This window comes from Cygnus atratus, chromosome 5 (genome assembly GCF_013377495.2).
Source record: "Cygnus atratus isolate AKBS03 ecotype Queensland, Australia chromosome 5, CAtr_DNAZoo_HiC_assembly, whole genome shotgun sequence".
Lineage (NCBI taxonomy): Eukaryota > Metazoa > Chordata > Aves > Anseriformes > Anatidae > Cygnus > Cygnus atratus.
Genome location: NC_066366.1, coordinates 13,231,937 through 13,253,519, shown reverse-complemented (window position 1 = coordinate 13,253,519; position 21,583 = coordinate 13,231,937). Strand labels below are relative to the sequence as shown.

At 37.5% G+C, this 21,583-nt stretch overlaps 1 protein-coding gene across 3 annotated transcripts in view; it reads left to right on the top strand.

The window, feature by feature from the left end:
- EXT2 (exostosin glycosyltransferase 2) overlaps positions 1-21,583 on the top strand; it is a 73,144-nt gene that overhangs the window by 45,331 nt on the left and 6,230 nt on the right. For all 3 annotated transcript variants that reach the window (XM_035552141.2, XM_050710942.1, XM_035552142.2), the window contains exons 10-13: positions 9,774-9,940; positions 17,247-17,390; positions 17,951-18,079; positions 19,252-19,334. In XM_035552141.2, the coding sequence (XP_035408034.1) occupies positions 9,774-9,940; positions 17,247-17,390; positions 17,951-18,079; positions 19,252-19,334 (523 nt within the window). The remainder of the gene's footprint in view (positions 1-9,773; positions 9,941-17,246; positions 17,391-17,950; positions 18,080-19,251; positions 19,335-21,583) is intronic.

The following is a 21,583-nucleotide window of genomic DNA, read 5'->3' as shown; positions in this document are numbered from 1 at the left end:
AGTTTCAGAAGAAAATGCTGTTGGCTGTAGAGTTTAAAACTGTGCTCTCAATTGTTTTGAGAGCGTAGTTAAACGCCTAGGCACTTTTGCCCTTACATTAGACTAAGCATTGCAATGAAGTAAATAACTATTTGTTTCCAGCGTTCCTTGTCTCTTTATTGCTGTTATAACCATTGTAATCTCTTGGGCCATGGCCAAAGAGAGGTCAGTTTGATTAAATTAACTTGTTTTATTTCAGATCCATGCAGGGCATTCCACTTGGCTCTTCAGCCAGTCTCTCCTTCGGTCTGTCTATTAGCGATCCTAATCTGTGGACTTCAAAGCTTCTGCTGTTTATAGCCTGTTAAAGCCAGGAAGTTTCTGATGGATTAGGGCAAGGAATGAGTTTGAAGTTTGTAATGTGCACCACTGTCACTGATAAAGTCAAGTTTATTACCCTACAGTAGTATCTGCACTTTTATGGCTATTTTCTTTTAATTGGTTGTAGCAAAGCTGAGGCGCTTGACCTCCTCGAGCATCAAGTGCTATGTTTCCTGGGTGTTTCCATATACAGGACACATTTCTGTACAGAAGCAAGCCTTGGCTTTCGTCATTGCAGTCCTGTGGTTTTGTTTGGTGTGTGTAAGTGGGAGGGCTGGGTGGAGGACATCAAAGTTGTCTTCCATATTGATTATGCACAGTAAATTGAGAATTGGATTTGGGCCTCCTGAGGTGGAGCTGGCATAGCGCTGTGCAAATATGACACGAGAATGGTACTATAATTGAAAATGACACCAATTACACTTGATATTGTTATCAGAGAAGTATGTATTGTAAGCAGTCAGAGAATGGGAAGCCAGTTGATGTAATCTTTTTGGATTTCAGTAAAGCTTTCAGTACTGTTTATCACAGTATTCTTCTGGACAAAATGTCCAGCATACGGATAGATAAAAACATGATACAATGGGGGAACAGTTTGCTGATGGGTCATGCTCAAAGGGTTATAGGAAATGGGGTTACATCAGGCTGGCAGCCAGTTGCTAGTGGGGTTCTGAAGGGCTCCATTTTAGGGCCAGTTCTCTTCAGTGTTAGCATAAATGACTTGAATATGGGACCAGAAGGTGTTTAGAGTAAGTTTGCAGATGATACTAAATTGGGAGGAGATGCTGACTCCCTCAGGGGTACAGAGGCCTTGCAGAGAGATCGTGACATATTAGAGGGCTATCAACAATGAAGTTTAACAAGAGCAAGTGGCTGTGCCTGGGAAGGGGCATTGTTGGCTGTACATACAGACTGGGGGACAAGAGGCTGGAGAGCAGCCCCCACAGAAAGGGATCTGGGAGCTCTGGTTGATATCAAGCTGAGTATGAGCCAGCAGTGTGCCCTGGGGTGCATCAGGATCAGGAAGCTGCAGCAGAGGAATGTATGAGAAACACAGAAGTCTTGTGCAGGCATATCAAAGCTTTCAGAGAGCTTATGGTAAAAACGTTGGATCTTTTGTACAAGAGCAGAGAGGAAATATCATGTATGATAATGATTTTAATCCAGAACCTTAACACTTTGCAGAATCATTTTGCTGATCTTAAGCATTCTGTAAATTTAGGGGATGTGATCTCTGTGTCTTTGGCTGAGTTTTACATTTATACTCAGCCATATGGGGTATGCAAGAAGCTTGTCAACCCAGCCGTAACATCAGCATGCCCATGACTACATGTATAATATTAATAAAAAGGTTAAAAGCTTTGAAATACTATAGGAAAATTATTTTTTTCTCACTCGCTCTGCATCCAATAAAATAAACATTGTGGTCCAACTGTCTGCTGCTGGGAATGTGTGTGCAGACAGGATGTTTTTTTTTATTTTCTCTGTTCAGCCAAATACTTTTGCCCTTTCATTTAAATTTGTCTAAATTGCTAGTTCTGAAGTTCAAGGAAACAGTCTGTGATAGTAATTTCCACTAACACATCATGTGTGTTTTAGCTGAAGAAATCATCTTGTCTACCACATACATGGTATAGAAACACTTAAGTGCATTACTTTTGGTAAATGTGCAATGAGTAAGGAATCACGTGTGATAGTTTGATTCCTTTTTACGTTCAGCTTTATGAAAAACAAAAATGGATTTTAAAAAAATGTGTAGTATTTTCTCTGTAGTTCTTTAAGCAGTGTTTTCTGGAGCTAAATTGTTGATAATTTCAGAATAAGGTACAGATTGCTAGGTTTATGGATATTACTGCAACAACCACATTTTTGTTTGTTTGGTACTGTTAATTGGCCACATTGATACAAAACATTGAGGATAAGGAACCTGAGTGTCCTGTGGGTTACTGTGTCTTTAAGAAAAAAGCCTTCAATGGCAGATTTTTTTTACCTACTTTACCAGCACTGGTAGGAGTGTTTTGTTGAACTACTTTTTAGGTTTTGAATTAATTTGGCTTCTTCACAATGTACTTACTGCCATTTTTCTTGATTAGCTGGAGAGCTGACTGAAGACTGTTTTAGTCTTCCATGAATCATCTAATGTTACTTCTGAAGGAAGTCTACAAATCTAGTTTAACAAACCCAGCTGAGGCTCTAAATCATGTCCTATAAACCAATAATCTGTTTCCTTATATATAGGAGGAATTCCATGCATTACTATAGACCTGTACAAAAACTGTAATGCAGGTAGAAATCTTTTTTGGACAGATAGTTTTAAGTGTAAGCAGTTGACATACCTGAACAGACTTTTTCAGTAATTTCAGCCATTGTTGAAGGAGTGCTGGTAATAAATAGATGTAACATGCTCGATGTTGCTTTTTCTGACAAAGTTTTGAAACTTCAGATACGAGCTGAGTTCTGTCTTTCAGTCAAGACTAGAAAAAGTCCTCGTTAGGCTTTCATCATCCACTTCCATTAGTTGAATTCATACAGACTGCTATAGGCCAATTAGAATGAGTATCAAATGAAAGATCAGATAGGAGTTGAGCATCTGAGCAATTACAGATACATACAAAGAAGCATGTTTAGTGATGTTTTCTGTTTTGTTTTTTTTTTTTTAATTAATTAATTTATTTTTTATTCATCTTAGTCTACCTTGCACACCTTCTGGAAACGTTTTTCCTTTTTGCAGTTCCAAGTAGACTCCTTAGGAGTTGTGGAGGAGTGGAGCCGAATATGAACTCTGGTGCCACGTAATCAGCAGCTGTGAGATTCTCCTAGTTTTTCTTACTGAGAAAGTAGAACAGAAAAAGCATATTTGTATGAGCATGTTTGTATGAGTAGCTTTATATGAGTCATCAAAATGCCATTATTGTAGCCAGTGAGTGGATCTTTTTTTAATTTTAATTTATCATGTTGCTCTTAATATTGGCAAGCATTCAGCTTTTGCCATCAGGAATATACATTGTATTTCCAGCTCCTCCTTATTATCCTTATCTGCTGCTTCCAACTGTAAATTCAATAAACCATCTGCATTCAAATATCACTTTCTATTTTTGAACTTGTTACTAAGAATGGGTGTCCCAAGGTTATTGTTTAGCTCTGCACAGCAGCTGTATTGATTCTCTCTTTCCGTATGTTGAATGCTGAAACTAGAAATGGATGATTAATAATTAGAGCAAGTAATTTCCTATAAAAACACACTTCTGTTTGTGGACAAGTTAGAAAATAATGCTTCTAGTGCTGAAGGACCCTTTCAGATGTTTTTAATTTACCAGTTTCTCAGAAGTGAGGAATCAGTGAATGATGCTATATAACAAAATGATGATGCCGTTTCTGTTGAAAAGAGGTAATATGCTCCACAGAAATATCACTCTTGTTATTTTTAATTCTCTCTCTCATGTATTGATTAACAGTTCCCTTAGACCTGAGAAGCAGGTCTGGATTTGAAAGCAATAATTCATTATTATATATAACCATTTTGCAAGCTTGCGTTACTTATATTTTGGTACAAACATCTGATGCCAAGATAGCAAGCCTAGGGATGTATGGAGTAGGGAAATGGAAACTTTTTTAGGCAGGGAAAGGGGACTTCTTCAGATTATAACAAAATTGCCTCTCATGACTGTCATCCCTTCTCTTCATTGTGACTTTCAATTAATTCACTGAGAGTTGTAGCTGAGAAATGCATATTAAAAGATGTTTATCTTTTTGCCACTCTCCTATTTGAAATGCTCAGTTATTAATGAAATGTAATTACAACACTTTTTTTTTTCCTTGGGATAGAGGATGTTAGCACTGATTTTAATCCTGAATTTCATGGAAATCATCTTGAAATCATGCTTGAAAAATTTGCTGTGAGATGTGGAGTTGCAGGACTTAATGGCAGGATTGTGGGCTGGCCAGAACTGCAGTCATGTATGTGGTTGTTACAGATTGTAAGCCCATTAGAAATGGAAGCCGCATTTGGGAAAGTTTGGAAACTGCTGATTTTGTTTTTAGAAGACCACATACTGTTTTTTGTGGTAGCTTCTGCAATCAGTGGATCAGTAGTCCTGAACAGTAAAGTGTCAAGAATGCCTGGAGTCTTGTTGCCAAAGAGCAAGTGTATGTATTATCCAAACGCTAGTTAGTCTCTCGTAATTATTTCAGTATGATACAACAGGAGGTGCCTGTCTTTCTCCTCAGGCTCCATGCATAGACAGAGACTTTGTATACTCCAGGGAGCTCTGTTTTAATATTTTATCTCTGTCTTCTGCCGCATCACAGAAAGCCCTCACCAAGCCCTCACCTCAAAAGAAGTAATTCCTAGTGCAAACATGCATATTTACTTTTGTATGCTTAAAGGTTCTCATGACAGCTTGTAAGACTTCATCTGCCTTATCCATCACTTCTTATCTTGGGCTTCTTTTGTCCTTGTCATACTTGGTTAAATGATGCAAATGCCCCCTTACTGTAAGAATTAAGGCGTGGGCTTTTACCTTGGTTATAATAAAGTCTACTAAAATTAGGATTACCCCCATATATGTTTTGCTAGTGCTCAGGTTTCTCAGAACATTACTTTTCCAAGCAGTATATGAAAATTCAGAGTGTGATATTAGAGAAGTGGCAGAACCTGTCTCAGACTTCTCGTTATGCCTCGTTCCTCCTATGTGTAGAAAGGAAAAGTACAGTCTTCTTTTTTGTCTTTTAAATTTTTTTTTTTATTTTAAAGGACAATTTTAAGGAAGGACAATGTTAACCTTCCTGATGGATTCTAAGACTTTGGATTCTGAAGTAGTTGTTGTCTTTTATTGACTGTATACTTCTGTTGGAGTCTTTTAGCAGGGCTAATTTTGAACCAGAAATATTTAGGATGGAGTCTTCTGTCCTTTGTGACGGTCATTTTTGCTCAGGTAGTCAGTGTAGTGGCAACCCGAGTTAGTTTGTGTCATTACATCTCTCGCGTGCTTCCCTCTCTGTAGGTAAAGCAATGCTTAGCGTCAGAGGCAGTAAGTAGTCTTACTCTGCAGTATGCAGAATGAAAGAAGGGGTAACTGATAGCCTAATACATTATTCAGAGTGTCTCCAAAACGCTTATTTTCCGTTCATTTCTTTAACATAAGTCCAAATTCAAACAGTTTGTATTACGTTTCTCAAAGCACAAATATTTTATAGTAACTTATCTCTTTTTGAGAATTGGTCACTTTGAGAGACTTTCCAAGACCTTAGTAAATCATGTGGATTTAACAGGATTTGCTGACATCTGAGATGCATGCCAATTATGATTAGATTACACCTTCATTTTTCATACACTTTTCATTACTTTTTCTTCTGTTACCATATTTTAATGCAAGTGGCATGTCTGTAAGTAAGCTATCAAATGGTTGTTTTTTTGAAGAGCTAGAAGTTTAAAGTGTCCTTGCTTGATTGATTTTATTCTGAATTATTATTTCACAATCCTAGTGGCTTTCAGTTTTAATTTTTGTTTTATGGTATTATTGTACTGAAATAAAATCTTCGTTGCTATTTTGTTGTCATTTTTTATACATATAGCAGGCACAAGTCGAAGAAAAGCCCAAATAAAAAAGTACTTAGCATGTATAAATTATAAAGTTTATTGATATTTATAAATGCAAATTTACAAGTACATACATACTTCTGACAATTTTGCTTGCCTCAAACACTTGTGACAGTGGAGTCTCTTGGGGATCTAGCAGGCTACTTGAAATTCTTTTATACCAATGCACAGTTTATAATTGGGTTATTATAGACAATTAGCCTAAGGTCTTTAAGTAGCTTGCAAATGTTAAACAGTCTGCAGTCTTGGAGGCTGTGATGTAAGTCCTTGTAGAGTGGCTGTAACTCTCTTACAAATATGGTGCTTGCATGTTGTACAGTAAACCAGTGAGAAAGCAATGAGTAGGCTTGGTAGTACAAATTTGCAGTAAACTGTTTTCTCATTCGGTGTTACTGCCTCCTGAGGTTAGGATGACTAATAAGATGGAAATCTTTGAGTTAATTCAGTGTCATCTTACTGGAGTTGTCATTTCAGGTTATGGTTGAGGCAGGGAGTTTCAAAGACATTGCATTTGATTAGCAATGTGGAGAATAAAACGCGCTAATTTCATTATAATTAGAATCCACGGCTCTTCAACACTTTTGTTGTGGCCCCTGGTGACTTGCTCTGTCTCCCCAGCTGCTGGCTGACTTCCACTGGAGACCATCAGTAGCATGATTTAATCCTTCAGACTGACTACTAATGGTTATTAAAGACCACTTCAGTGATGTAGCATCACGTCACTTGGGGTGATGTCTCTTGCTTTCTGCTAGAAGGAGAAGATGTGAGTAAAATTGAACAAGAATCTGCATACATTTCAAATACGAGCTGTGGTCTACAAGACCACCCAGATAAAGGTAGATTTTATAGTCACTTTTTTAGTCTCACAGGAATAACCTCAGGGTAGGAAACTAAATAAAAATATTGCCAGTAAATATCGTTTTATTTCTTCTCCTTTCTTTTGGCCACCCATGTATGCCAATCCTTCTTTCTAAACTAAAGCTCCAAGAAAAATTGCGTTTTGAAGACTTTTGGTGTGGTTTGGAAAGAGGGTTTTGTTTTCTCAGTGAAGTAGTGCTTGGGCTCTGGTATCTGTAAGGAGCATGTAGCTCTGTGTTTTATTTAGGAGTATTATGTGAGTTGTTAAATCTGAGAGGCCCAGTGGCAATGAGGATGTGGACGCTTGCTCCTGGGAGCAAGTTTTACTTGTATGTGTTGGAATGAGGCAGCTTTTGTTCTTCTCTAGTGCTAATTATGTCTTCCTGGTGACAGTGGAAAGAGGGCAAACCTGTTTGGGAGCAGATCTGATTCTGAATTATTATGGAATGAGAAGTGTGTGCGCATAATTGTATCCCCTTGCAACTCGTTTACTTTTGGTTTTGCCTAAACTCCAGCATTCTTCAGATCCTTCTGCTGAGAACACTTCCAGAAGCTGACTTTTTGTTTGTTTACAAACTAAAAGCATTTCCTAGGGTTAGGGTTTCCCTTATCTTGGACTTTTATTGGCATTCGTTGCCTTCTTCCTTTCGTTCTTAAAACACAGAAGCAAGGGTCTTGTTTCCCTGTGCTGTTTTCTGAATTTCTGTATTAATCCTCATGTCCTAGGAATTTACATTCAAGCTTCCTATTCTCATCCTGACAACAGCCAACAATCTCCATAGTTTTTGAGTCAGATGGGACAGTAAGATCATCTGGGTTGACCTGTAAGTCATCAGTTATTGCATTACTTTTCAACCCAGTGACTTCGACTTGAGCGCATTTTCTGTAAAAAGTACCTAGTCTTGTTCAAAGACAAGATATACAGAATCAGCTACTGTCTTCTTCCAGAGGTTAACCACTGTTACTATTAAAGACATCTACATTATCTATACTATGAATTTGCCTGGCTTCAGGTTTTAGTCATTGTGTTTTTGTTATGTCTTTCTCTAGTTGGTTGAAGATATGGCATTATTCTTCCTGTAAATGTATATGTTGATCAAATCTACTTTTTGTTCTTTCTTCTAATAAGCTAAACAATAAGATTGATCTCCAAGTTCCACCGTAAGGCATTCTCCTTCCCTTAAGTAACTTACATGGTTCTTTCTTGTATCATTTCCGATCTTCTAACAGGCTTTGAAACATACAAAAAGCACCACAATCAAACAGTATTTTTTCATCTATCTGACTGTCCTGCATACAAAAAAATTGCCCTCCACTTCCTTCCCTGCATTTCTTACTGTTTACCCATCTATATATTGAAGACCTACATCAATCTATTTTGCTGAAGCAGCATGCTGAGAACCAATGTCTACTCTGACCTCTTAATCTTTGTCAGTAGCTGCTTTTGAGAAAAAGTTGCCTTTCCTGCTGTTTAATGCTGTGTTGGTCTGCTTTTTGTTCAAATGTACCTAAGTTCACTAAACAGTCCAGAATGCTGCTTGACCTTGTTGTCCACACTATTTTTCATGTCTCCAAGCTTTATATTTATTTCAGATCATTGATGAGAATTTCTGTGGCTTCAGACAGTTCAGCGTCAGTTCTTACACGCTATGCTTGTACATTTCCATTTGATACAGAGAGCAACTTATAAAGATCTCTTAGTAGTCACTTTGTAATTGATTTAGTGTATTCTCTCTTATTTTTCTTATTACATACCAATCTGTCAGCCCCTTCATTTTACCAGTGTAAGAAACTCATCTTCATCTGTGTGGTGTCAACAACCTTATCTTTCAGAATACACTAATCTTACAATGCTCTTTTTTCCTTCAAGCTCTTGTTAAATAAATGTTTACTGTGAAAGCTGAAAGAAATCAGCTTAACACATTTGTAGTTGATGCTTGCTATTTATTAAACTACACTTTGATTTAGTGCTTCAGAGACGCACCAAACTGTAATAATGTCTGCTGTTAAGTTTTGTGCTGGAAAACGGTTAAATGAGTGCATTTAGACTTAATGTTTACTGTGCAGTTCTTAGTTCTGCTGTGTTAGTTTTAGCTTGGTGCTCCGTACTTAAGCCTCCAGTTATCCTTTTGTAGGAATAGAATATGATTTTGAAAATTTTCAATATGTAAAAGCTTGCAGAAACTGTTAATGTACCACTTAAAGTGCTACTTTTAGTTAAACGCAGCAAGAAATGAAAATGTAACCTCATTCTAGAGTGAATTGGGTCCTATTTTCTATCTATAGTTTCCTGTTACTAATTAGAGCATCATCTGAATTGAGATTTTTCATTGTTCTGTGTTCTGTACTCTAGTGCTTCATTCTACTTGTAAAGAGGGTGTAGGGTATAACTGGCATCCTTTTGCATTTATGCAGATTAATATATTACTGTCAGTTAGGACTTTGAAGGTGAAAGAAATGATTCAAATATGCTCACATAGAATCTACTCCTTAATTATTAATGGTCGATTGTTAAGTGATTAACAAGTTAGGTATATCTAGATCATTAATTGTTAAAATAAAGTTTATTTTTCTCAGCAATTAATAGAACTGACAATCTTTTTCAAATTCTTTATGACCACAGACTTGCAGTCAGTGATCATATATTTCTTCAAATTCTTTTAAATTGCTTTGCGTCCTAAATCAGAACATAGTATCACTGATTCTTGTTGTGTGGTTATTCCAGACTGCTGTTTTGGGCAGGCTATCCGCTGTATAGTTTATCTGTGAAGCTCTCTATAGAGAGCAAAAGATGAAAATATAACTGAACTTCTCTGCCTGTTGTCTTCGTATTGCTTACATTTTTGAGTAAGTGGAAGTCAGGTTATATTATAAAAAGAAACTAAGGTAGAAGTGCAGACTTGTTCAGAAGTAAAATAACATGTTGAATTAAATTTCTTCTAATATTTCGCTCTAGATTCCCTCTGGCCAAAGATTCGGGTTCCACTGAAAGTTGTTAGGACTGCAGAAAACAAACTTAGTAACCGCTTCTTCCCTTATGATGAAATTGAAACAGAAGCAGTGTTGGCTATTGATGATGATATCATTATGCTAACCTCAGATGAACTTCAGTTTGGCTACGAGGTAAGAGAAAAGCCTTTTTTCCCCCTCTTATACAATATGACATTGTATGTGTATTTGAAATGGAGGAAGCACTGTGCATCTCTGTTGCATCTCTGTTTACTGTGGCAGTTCAATGCTTTCCAAAGTATTTTTACAGATTGTCATTACTTTATGGAAAACACTGCTAGCTAACAGAAAATTTTCCATAATTGGCAGAGTGATGCCAAGAGACTCCAGAAAATGTTGTGTAGTTTCAGTTGTGTAGATGTGTAATGGAAGCAGTCTGGAGACTGTGAATAGGATTAATCTGATCAGTTTCAAAAAGGTTTCCAAACATGACAACTCAATTGCTATACAACTTAATATTTCAGATATTTCTGCAGTGAGGGCTTCTCATTAAGCAGGGATTACAAGGATTGCAGTTCCATATCTTTGCATGCTCTTCACCTGATGGGACTGGTTGCTATGATGTGTTCTCTTCAAGTAAAATTATTTGTTTAGTTGTCCCATTATTAATCTGTTAGCATTCATAGAATAAATTTTTTTTAGAATAAAAAAAGAAATATAACAAATTTTAATTGGCCTCTTAGCCTGTAGAACAATGTTTTCCCTGTTGGTGGGGGCATGTTGCCATCAGATTCTTCCTGTACAGATTGATGGACAAGACAAGTTTTAGAGATTAAATGCTGGGAACAGAGGAGGCCTCCTGAGGACATGCCAAAGTAAGGTGGGGTGCAGTGAAAAGAGGAACTAAAGAATGTCATGGAGGGGAAACATGTATCATATGCTTTAAATGGCAAAGCTTCAACAGCTGCTGTTGTAATGAGGGTATCAACAACAAGAAAGCTTGTCCAAATCAGTTACCCATGGCAGTACAAAGAGGTGAAGGTCTTTATAGGCGTATTTGAGTTGTTTGTCCAAAAGCGCACTTAAAGCCACTGTTGTCTTCCTTCCAAAACTTTGGCTTGAGTGAGTTAATTTTGTCTTCCATTTGTATCTGAGTATATGACACAGTCCATAACCTGACATTACTGTTCTGTGCATGTATTTAAGACAAACATATGCTCTGTGTAAATAAATCAGAAACTTCACAAAATGTAAGAGTAGATTTAAGAAAGGTGTGAATCATTTATTCACACCTGTACCTGCAGTATCCAGGACAAAACAACACTAGGCTTCTTACACGAGAGCTAGAACAAAACTGTTATCTAAATTGAGTGAAATAATGAAAATTACTATTCAAAAGGCCAGAAAGCAAACTAAGTATGATAGTTGTATCATTTTTAATACTCAAGTGCAGTTGCTAACACAAGATGATGTTTTTTGAAAGATTTTGGAAGTATTTGTTTAGTCTGAACACATATGTGGTAAAATATGTCTCTTTCTCCCTCTCAAGTCAAAGAGGCTCTTAGCAAGCAACAAATTTTTGGCCTCAAGAAGTTACATGTGGTAATGTAGATATACTGATGCCATAACAAAGAGGTTAAGTACTGGAGGCAGAGGTTTAACCTATCGTGTATATCTAGAAAGGAAATATTTGCCTTGCCAGGTTAAGAGTAACAGGTTAGTACATGGATTGTGAACAACAGAGTGAAGAGAAGACAACCGAAGGAAGGTGATTTTTTTTTTTTGTGGTCACATATGCCTCTTTTCTATACCATGGTGACTACATTGAGTGCTTTAAGCACTGTATTACAGCAGCAGAGCAATGAAATGTTGGCAGTTCTGCAAGCCGACTTTTGTCTGTGTTGGTGCTTCTAACTACTGGTTTTGAGGGTGAACTGATCTGATGAAAAATAGTAAATCCATAACGTGCATGCAGTGTAAATTTTGGCTCCATTTCCAGTTAGATTTTCATAGAGCTGGCTCAAGTAAATGTAAGTGACTGTGTAAGTAGTTCCAAATGAATCTCTGCTACTGGCAAAGCAGGCTTGGAGGGCTTCGAAGCAGAGGTTCAAACTGCCGTGCTGCAGTTGGGTGTCAGATCTGTCAGCCAGAAGTTGTGAGAATAGAACTGCGATGCTCATGTGTCTGAAGCATTAACTTAAACACCCACAGTTGAGAGCATCTCTACCTTCATGTATATTGAGACTAGTCGCTCAGGAAAGCGTCATCCTCTTGAAAAAAAGCTGAGACCAGGTGGTGGTTGGGACTTGCAAAGCTGCATCCCCAGGTCTGGCTGCTGGCCTGTGCTGCCTGGTTTGTCGGCCTTCTGTGGGCCGCATGCGCTGGTGGCAGGGGCTGCCCGAGTAACGGCCCTTACATTCAGTGTGTGCATGTAACCGTTTGGACGTGGAATTGTTTTGTCTGGCAGACTAAAACCTATGGCTTTTGCCGTTCTTTGCGATTATAAATCCTACTCCTCGTTGATTCTGAGAATCCAGCTTAGTACACAGCCACATAGATGGAAAACTAAAATGCCTTACTGAGCAGATAGTTGAGACAAACCCATGGGTCATTTGAACCCTTATATTCTCAGATTGCTTTTTTTTTAATTTGTAAAATAAATGAGTAAAAATGTCTTTGAGTACAGAAGCACAGTGAATTATTTTATAAATATATGTTTTTTCTCTTAAGGAGGGTGAGTGATGTAGTTCCTACTCTCTGGCACAGAAATCAGGGGTTGAAGATTGATCTTTCCTGTCCCTGAGTGTCTGTGACTTGCTTGACAGGCCTGAGCTGGCTCCCAGATGTTTAAATTGTCCTCAGCCTGTGATAATTTATTTATCTGTTTATGTGTGTTACCAGAAAAGTATCTCTCAAACTCTTGACTCATTTGCAGGGGAATCCAGAGGGAACAGTAGCAGAATATAATGTTACTAGAAAGTTTTTCTTTTAAAAGTATGTCTGTTTCTGCTTTGGTCATAAGAAGGGTTGAAAACGTGACATTCGGTAATTTTCTTTTCTCCTCCTGACATCCTTGAGACTTTACATTTAAACATGTGGCAAAATCTCCTCTGTCACAGACTTGTCTGAATGTATAGAGCAAGCCTAAAAAAAACTGAAAACTTTGATCTCAGTACACTTTCAACCATAAAAAATTATAGTAACACTCAAAGTGTCAGACATTTTTTACTTGTTAAAAGTGAGCTATTATGGTACGGTGATTTATTGTGTTGCGTAAATCTATTGGAGCAAGCAGAAAAATAGTCCCTGTGTGCTGCTGCATTAAGGTAGCATAAGAATGCCTGTGACGTTCTGACTTGAAAAAAAGACTATTTCTGTAAATTACATAGTGAAATCACAGGCATGACTTGAGGCCCTGGAAGTAAACTGCTAGGGCTAGACAACTTTTCCCACTTACCAATCGTTGTTGTTCACAGAGGGAATATCAGAGAGCAAGAAAAGGAGCGAGTATTTAGAATATCATAATCTTAAAAAATTTAAGCAGAATCATTGGCTGCTTCCAAAGAGTTTGGTGTTTGAATGAGAGACTGAGGGCATGCATTCTCGTATTCCCACCTCTGAGGCTCTGCTGGTCTCAGGGCAGATTGCTATCATTTCTATCAATCTGAAAAGCGGGGATAACTCTAAGTATGAAGTTCATGAAGATTCTTATAAAGTACTTACACAGCACTTTGTCCTTACAAAGTATTACAGCAACATTAAAAATAATCCAAATTGGGATCGTTGCTTTGAGTGTGTTCTTTGTAGACAAAATAGTTTGGTGCCTTGCTAAGTTTATTTTTTCTGTTGGAAACTTCTCACCTACTGCTAGTAGATGGTGGTCTTATCTGTCTCAGAGCTCTGTTTTTCAGTGCTTCATTGCTTTGGCATTCTTTAAAAGTTTTTTTAAAAAAACCCACACAATAACACCTCTCTGAATCACGTATTTATTCCACCAAGCTAAAATCATCATAAAACTTAGCCTTCTTTAGAACATTTTTTGCATACCCATTTTGACTATTAAAAATGAATTTTTCGGATTCCCTTGTAAGAGGGGTAATATACCAAAATAAGATGTCCATGGGTAACTGTTGGCCACATTCAAATTTTTTCAAATTGAAAAGTTATTTTACAGATTATGTGCGTGTGAAACATCACTTATTTTTTTAATGAACTTTGTGTTTACATTCTGCTTTTTTTTTTTTAATAATAGCATAAGCTATCCCTTTGAGGACTAAGAGAGAACTGAGAGTGGAAGGGGCTCTGGGAGGAGAGAAGAAATGCTGATTGACTGCATTTTCTTTAATTTGTAGAGGATGGTCAGTGTTTCATTCTTATGATACTGCCATTGTAGCTTTGGAAACACTGGTTGTTTTTCAGTTTATACGACTAGAATTTTTTTAAATTTCAATTAGTTCCTGAAGTTGCATGTAACTGCTAATATAATCTAATACATTTTATGTATAGGTATTGGAGTATATTCTGGAGAATGAAGCACTTCTCCTTCCTTTTGGCTACATGTAGCTGTTTTGATGGTATAGAGAACTAGGGCAGAATAGTTCAGATTAGGAAGTAGAGAGACTGTAGGCAAGTAAGGGTGAAGGCTATTTTAGCTAGGCTGAATCTCTATGTTGCTTGGGGAATTCGACTTGAAAATAAAAACCATCATTTTCTCTTGGTGTCTTTCAAAAGATTTTTAGTAAAGCTGCCGAGTCAGAGCTTTTATCTGACTTTTCATCTGGGAGATCGTTTGTCCAAAAATATTTATATTCAGTGTTGTCTAGCAGAGTCATTGGAATAGCATTGTCTGCAAAGAAGCATACCTCCTCTTCACTTGGCAGTATGTTTTTCCCTGGATGTGTCCCTTAGCAGTATTAACTCAGGCCGTCCTTCTTTAGTCTGTGAAAGCTAATAAGATCACTGTCTAAGATGGAATGTATTCCTAACAGACTAATAAATTACAGGCAGCCATCAAACAAGAAAATGGACTGTAGTACAAAATAGAAAGTAGTATAAGAATCATTACCACAATTTCTATTCTGAAAGCTTCCTTATAAGCAGTAGCTGTACATAATAATTTTGGCACAAAACATTTGTATGGATTTGGGCAATGAGCTGGATGCAGCTATTTGGAGCCTTTCCCGGAGTTACCATTGAATGAGCTAGTGATGAGCGGTAAGAAGAAGCCAAGCTTTTCCACTGACTTCGATAGCATTACTTTTAAAAGGGATCTTTGTTTAATACAACTAAGTTATTTTTTAGATGCAGCAAACTGACAATTTTCAGAGGCCAGAATCAGAGTAGTGTTGAGCTTTACCATGATACAAAGAAATCTGTATTAGTAAAATGCATTATAGTTAGCTTTTATTTTGTTTGGACTCTTTAAGATGACACTGAGAGCAAAAACTAGAAAGAATATGAATCTGCTGTTGAGTGTTTTGAAAGCACTGAAGTCCCTTGGGAAGCAGTAGCTGAGTTTAATCTTTCCTTCAGCTGCATTTAATATGCGTGTTGTTCCCTTTACAAGAATTCTTAGCCCAGTATGATACAGATCCATACTGTTCTGTCAAATTCTTTGCTGAGCCTCAGTAGCTCAGGTGGTGGTGCATTCCAACAGCTGGGAATTGGGCATTTTAATAGTAAAATATATATATATATATATATATATATATATATATGTAAAAAATCATTACTTTTAGAGTCCCAGATAGTGAGGAATCAAATTTTGGGAGTGGCTATGCCTTTGCCCTTTTGTCCTTCATTAGTGTTTTTGACATTGTGTCAAAATAGGTATCTCAAATCTCTTACTAGCTTGTCTTGAAAACAATAGTTTTTTTTAATAATTAGTCGGTGACACCAGTTTGTAACACATTCAGTGGATCCTATTTCTTGAGTTCCAAATCATCTTTGCTTTTAAGAGCCCTCTGTTAGATGGTTGTCCTGTCTAAATACTATCCAAGTACCTGTACCTTAGAACTGTCTAGAAAGATTGATTTCTGGATGAAGTACAAGTCAGAGAGTCAGAAGATCTGGTTCCCATTCTTGTTTCCTGTCTGATTTTTGGCAGGCTTCCTCATCTGTACGTTTGAAATAATAACTGCTCTCATCATGGGATTTTGAAGCTATGTTAACTGACAGCAATAAAATGTGTTGAGATGTATAGATGAAAAAAGGTATATCGTAATGCAGAATCACAGAAATGTAGATAGAGAAGCAGTAAATTAATGCTGATTGTTTTATCATACTACTTTGACCATTTACTTGCATAGAGTCCTTATAACCCAGGCCTCCCACCTGAAACGTGCTGGCACGTGGAAGATGCCCTAAGCAAACTGCTGGCAAAGCGAGGTTCGCTGTATCGTGGAATTACAGATAACACCTTCTATACTGCAAATTCAGCTGTAGGGTTCCTTTCCTTTTTGTTCAGGGAAGAAAAGGTTTGCTTGTGAATTGCCCCTTGGGGATATTTTGCTGCTGTTGATCATGCATACACAATGAAATTTGGGTATGTGTTTGTTTATAAACTACCAATCTGAAACAGGAACTCTTGTGACTTAACATTGTGTGTCAGAGTCAAGACTTAGTTTTCCAACAAATCTAGCAGTTATTTGAATCAAAATAAAGGATAAATTCTGAATTTTCAAATAAAATAGATAAATACTAACTTTATTATTGATCAGTTAAAGGCATGTGGTGTATTTAGCAAGCAAATAGCATCCAGACCCCTTTTAATAATTATAATCCTTTCTCCATTTTTTCCTAATGCAAAAATTGTCCATTATTTAATGTGGCCAGCAGTGTGGAGGACTGAGGTTGTGTTAATGATGCCCTTCTCCTTGTTCTTGTCTACTGTGTTTGATCCTGTAGTCAGCTACAAAATAATGTATGGAGTGACAAGGATGGTATCTTGATTGCATCCAGCTGTCTGGAACAAGTCAAGGGCAAAGAGGCCTTCCATGTAGCAGTAGATCCATACAAGCACCCACTAAAGAATACCAGAAATATTAAAATATAAGCCTGTTTTAAGCCTATTTCTATCAAAAGAAGCAGGTTGGTTAGGTCCAAAGCCAGCTGTGAAAGTAGGTTGTAGCCATATCTACTGAAGTTAACATCAGAAGTTGCATTTTAATCGTGCTTTGTTTTAATTAGCATTAAAATCTTCTTGAATAGTCAGTTGTATTTCTCCTCAAGAAGGAAGTTAGTATGGCTCAGTGGCTGTTTACTCTGGAATGTGGCATCCTTGAGCTGTAGGGTCCTTCCAAAGCAAGCTTGGGTTTTTTCATACCTCTTCAAGGCAGCCACTGATTTCAGAAATTAGGACTTAATGAGGATTGAAATGGTCTTTGCCCCACTGCCTTCCCAAAGCAGATGTTGCATCTGCACATTTGTTTGCTTGGAGTGCAAGCTTGGTTAGCACAATGACATGTCTCGTTCTCTTCAGGTTTGGCGTGAGTTCCCAGACAGGTTGGTTGGATATCCAGGTCGCCTGCATCTCTGGGACCATGAGATGAACAAATGGAAATACGAATCAGAATGGACCAATGAAGTCTCAATGGTGCTCACTGGGGCTGCATTTTATCACAAGGTATCTGTAATATACAGCTTGTGGTATACGACTAGTATACATCATGAACGACTCTCTTTAGGAGCTTTATGTGTTTTTTGTCATTCTGTGAGTGTTTTGTGGCGCCATAATTTTCTACAGCAGTCTGAGAACTAACTGCAAACTTTCCCTAAGCTTCTTTCTTTCTGATGCTGCGGAAACAACTGATTGCTCCACAACTGTAAAATAACTGTTACCTTCAGGAACTTACAGAAGAACTCTTGTCAGTTTGCATGACCACTAAGTTCATAGTGTATTTTGCAATTAATGTGGCTATGTAGCTAGGCATGTAAGAAACAAACAAACAAAACCCACAACAATTGCAAAATCTGTGTGCTGGTCAGGAGTGGAATAATTTTGCACTTAAGCACCCAAAAATGATTCTCTTGTCTGCTAGAGCAGACCTTGTTTGAAGGCAGTGTCAGTTGGCCTGTAATCCATCCTTAGCTGCCTGCTGTTCAGTGACTGAAACATTTAGAGTCTTAAAGTTACTACATCTCTATTTAAAAATTATCTTCTCTTCTTCTCCATCTGTCATGCAGTATTTCAACTATCTTTACACGTACAAAATGCCTGGAGACATCAAGAATTGGGTGGATGCTCATATGAACTGTGAAGATATTGCCATGAATTTCCTAGTGGCAAATGTCACTGGCAAATCGGTCATTAAGGTAGGACTTCTCTGCTGTTTAGCTTTACAAAGTTTAAAAACATTTACATGTTCATGTAAATTCAGTAGTCTTGAATATATTACTTAATCTTCTCTCTTCTCGCATTTACCTCCAGTATGGTGTCTCCTTCCATAGTAGCAAGTCCCTTTTTTAGTAAAACTTCTATGCTAACTAGGAACACAGAATTGTTTTATGCCATTTGCTTCTGGTGGTTATTTTAAACAACTAGATGAAGTATGAAGAAGGTAATTTAAATGATAGCTACACCAACATACATGTATTTTAGCTATTTGAGATGACTAAAGGAAAGAAATAGCCAACTGTCTACAGCTCTCTGTGTCGTGGACTGGCAACAGCTGATTTATAGGAATGTTAATTGCAAGAATGTTAATTGCAAGATCAGCTTTAAATGAACTTTTTATCCCTGAATTAATTTCCTGACATGTTTCGACACGTTTTCAAGTCTGGACATTCACTCTGTACATTCATTTCAAAATGTGTCAGCTTGGAATGAGATTTAGAGGCCACCAGGCGTTACTTCAATTAGCAGGGTCCACTTTCCCATCTGTCCATCATCATTTACTGGGACTGGTGGCTGCACTTCCTAAAAAAGTCTTTAGAAGATAAAGTGTGTGTTTTTGCTGAAAAAGGTTTTGAGCTGTATGAGGGCACAGGCAGAGTAATTTGGCACCTCTGTGCAATTCGGAGAGCCTTGCAGAGTTTGCCAGTCAGCTATTAACTGGAGTGAGCAAAAGAGCGCCTGTTGGATTAACGTTACGGTGAAGTATGGGAAGCTATATTTCATCGCTGTTATGGCTGCAAGAACAAATGGTGTTTATACAGGGACCTTGGCAGTGAGAAAACAGTCATTAAACAGGAATTAAGGAGCTTGTCATCGCCACTTCTTTTCAGTTACAGAAGGAAAAACCCCTCCAAGCCGTTTTTATTGGGCCCCTGTGAATTTTGCAGTCAGCCCGGCCAGATGGAACTGAATGGAGGAATGGAGTGGCTTTTTTTTTTTTTTTTTTAAACAACCCCCCCACACACCCCCCTTGGTGAGACAGCTCAGTTTACACTGCAGGCATGTTCAGAGGTATTGTGCTGCTCTCTGTGCAAGGAGATTAATGTCCCTTCTGTTGATATTTGATGGTATCTGGCGTGCCTTTGTGCAGGTGACCCCACGAAAGAAGTTCAAATGTCCAGAATGCACAGCAATCGATGGGTTATCACTGGACCAGACACACATGGTAGAAAGGTGAGTGACCACCCTTTATTTCTCTGATTGCCTTTTTCTGAGTGCTAGAATTTTATTCTGTCTCATTAAATTAGGATCAAAATGTTCACTTAAATATAAATGCTAATAAAATGAAATGCTCATTTTTCTTAAATGCTCATGAATGAAAATGCTCATTTAAATGTAAGTGATTGTATTTCTGTAAAACACTAATTTTGAAAAAATGTCTCATGGATTTGATCATTTGATCAACAGAAGTCATTCCCACAAGGGATGATGTGGCAATGAAAGGTGGACTACTACAAGAAAGGACTTTAGAAGGGTACCATTTTTAGCAGATTTTGCTGTAAAGTGCATGGGACGTGTATGAAATTCAGATTGTTGGCATTGTTTTTAATAATGCCACATTTCTGTTTTATCATGGAACTTCAACTGTAATGCATATGAGATTTATTTTTTTTTAGTCCAGACAGTTGTTAGCTTACCAAAGACTGATTGACTAATAAGGATATTAATAATGCTAGTTGAATTGATGTTTGTACATTGTCATTCTGAATCACTTGGTTTCCATTACTAAAGGGCATTTGCCTGCACAATTGCTTGTGGCACTTTCTAATAACGGCAGCAATATTTTTTTGAGAAATTAATTTTGAAATGAAGTATGTATTGGCAAAGACAGAGTTTAGTGAAATACTGAAAGTCGGTTAACCAGAAGTATTTTCATTCCCTGCTTTACAGTAAAATAGCTTCCTAACCTTGACCAAGCACTAAGCTTCCTTCTTCCTTGGCTTCTGAATACATAAAGTAAGGGAAAGTTTGCTCACTTTGATAAAGCTGTTGGAAACCCTTATTTGAGAACCCTGAGAATAAACGTACATAGTAATTATTAGCTGAAATTAACCTAGGACCAATAAAGGCATTTCCCCTTAGGCTCCTTAGGCTGTAGCATCTCCCCTGCTATCTATGGGAAAAATCATAGAAGCCATAGAATTGATGGGGTAGGTAAGCAAAGGTAGCTTCCATAGTGCTGGAATACACCAGCAGAAGAGGTGACAAGATAAAAACAAGCCTGCTGTGCATTTAAAATAGACTGTTTTAATTTTGAACGAGAAAAATAACATGGATATCTTACCAATTAACATAGTTGTCTTACCAATGAGCTTTTTTTTCTCTCCATCTCTGCACTACTCAGCAAATTTAAAGTATTGTATTTGTCTACTGGCCTTTTGCTACAAAAAGGGTATTTATGTATTGAAATGTGTCCAGGGGCTTATTAGTAAGAAGAGTATATAGATCTATCTGTTTGATGTGTAGACACATTAAACAATACACACAAATACATGGTTTGTCTGGTTGATTTTTAACTGAGCATCATGCCGGGCATTGAAGAGCGTAACCACCAAGGTCAGTGACAAAGTGTTTGAACTGGATGTATAATGGTGCTAGATTTAAAAACAAAACAAAACAAAAAAAACCCACTTGGATGGTTGGATGTAAAAATGTACCCCATGAAGATGGTAAAAATTTCTCTGCAGAAAACTTCTTAAGGAAGGGGCTGGAAGCTCTGTGGATCTTAAATGTTAGCTGAAGGAAGCCCAGGAGGATGTTGTTTATCTAGCAGTTCAGCACTGGCTTACAGGATGGGCTTCCTAAACCCGGTCGAGCTTTCCTATGATCGTACCAGCAGCATTACAACAACACATAGGAATTTCAGTCATGAACTAGGTTCTCATTAAGGTTAGCACTGTAAAAACAGAAGATGAAAAAGTGGTCTTTGCTCCAGAGTGCATTATGATGCGGGGTAAAGGTCATGTTTCCATGTCTCCAGCAATTCTTGTATCCTCAAAGTAAAGTATCATTGACAGTTTATTGAGAACACGTTTAAACTGTTGCTTTGCTTCTCCTCTGTAATTTCTAACAGTGGACGTAACTGAGGTACAAGAAATGTTACGTAGACTGTAAATCCACATACTTTTTTGTATCCAGACAAAGTTGTAAATACTGCAATGGAGTCTGGGTGCAGGAGGGAAAACTGTGGATGTGTACAGGTCAGGTGTATTAAGGCTTCATTTTGAAGATTAATAATATAATACTGAGACTACATGCTACACCTAATACCTTCTCATCCCACTTCCTTTGATTATCTACCACTCAACTATTATCTACCTTCAGCATTTTGACACTCAGCAGAGACAATGGAAAGATGGTGCAGTGGTACAGTTGAATTCTGTCTCTTATTAAGGGATTATTTTTTTGACCAATAGTGAAGA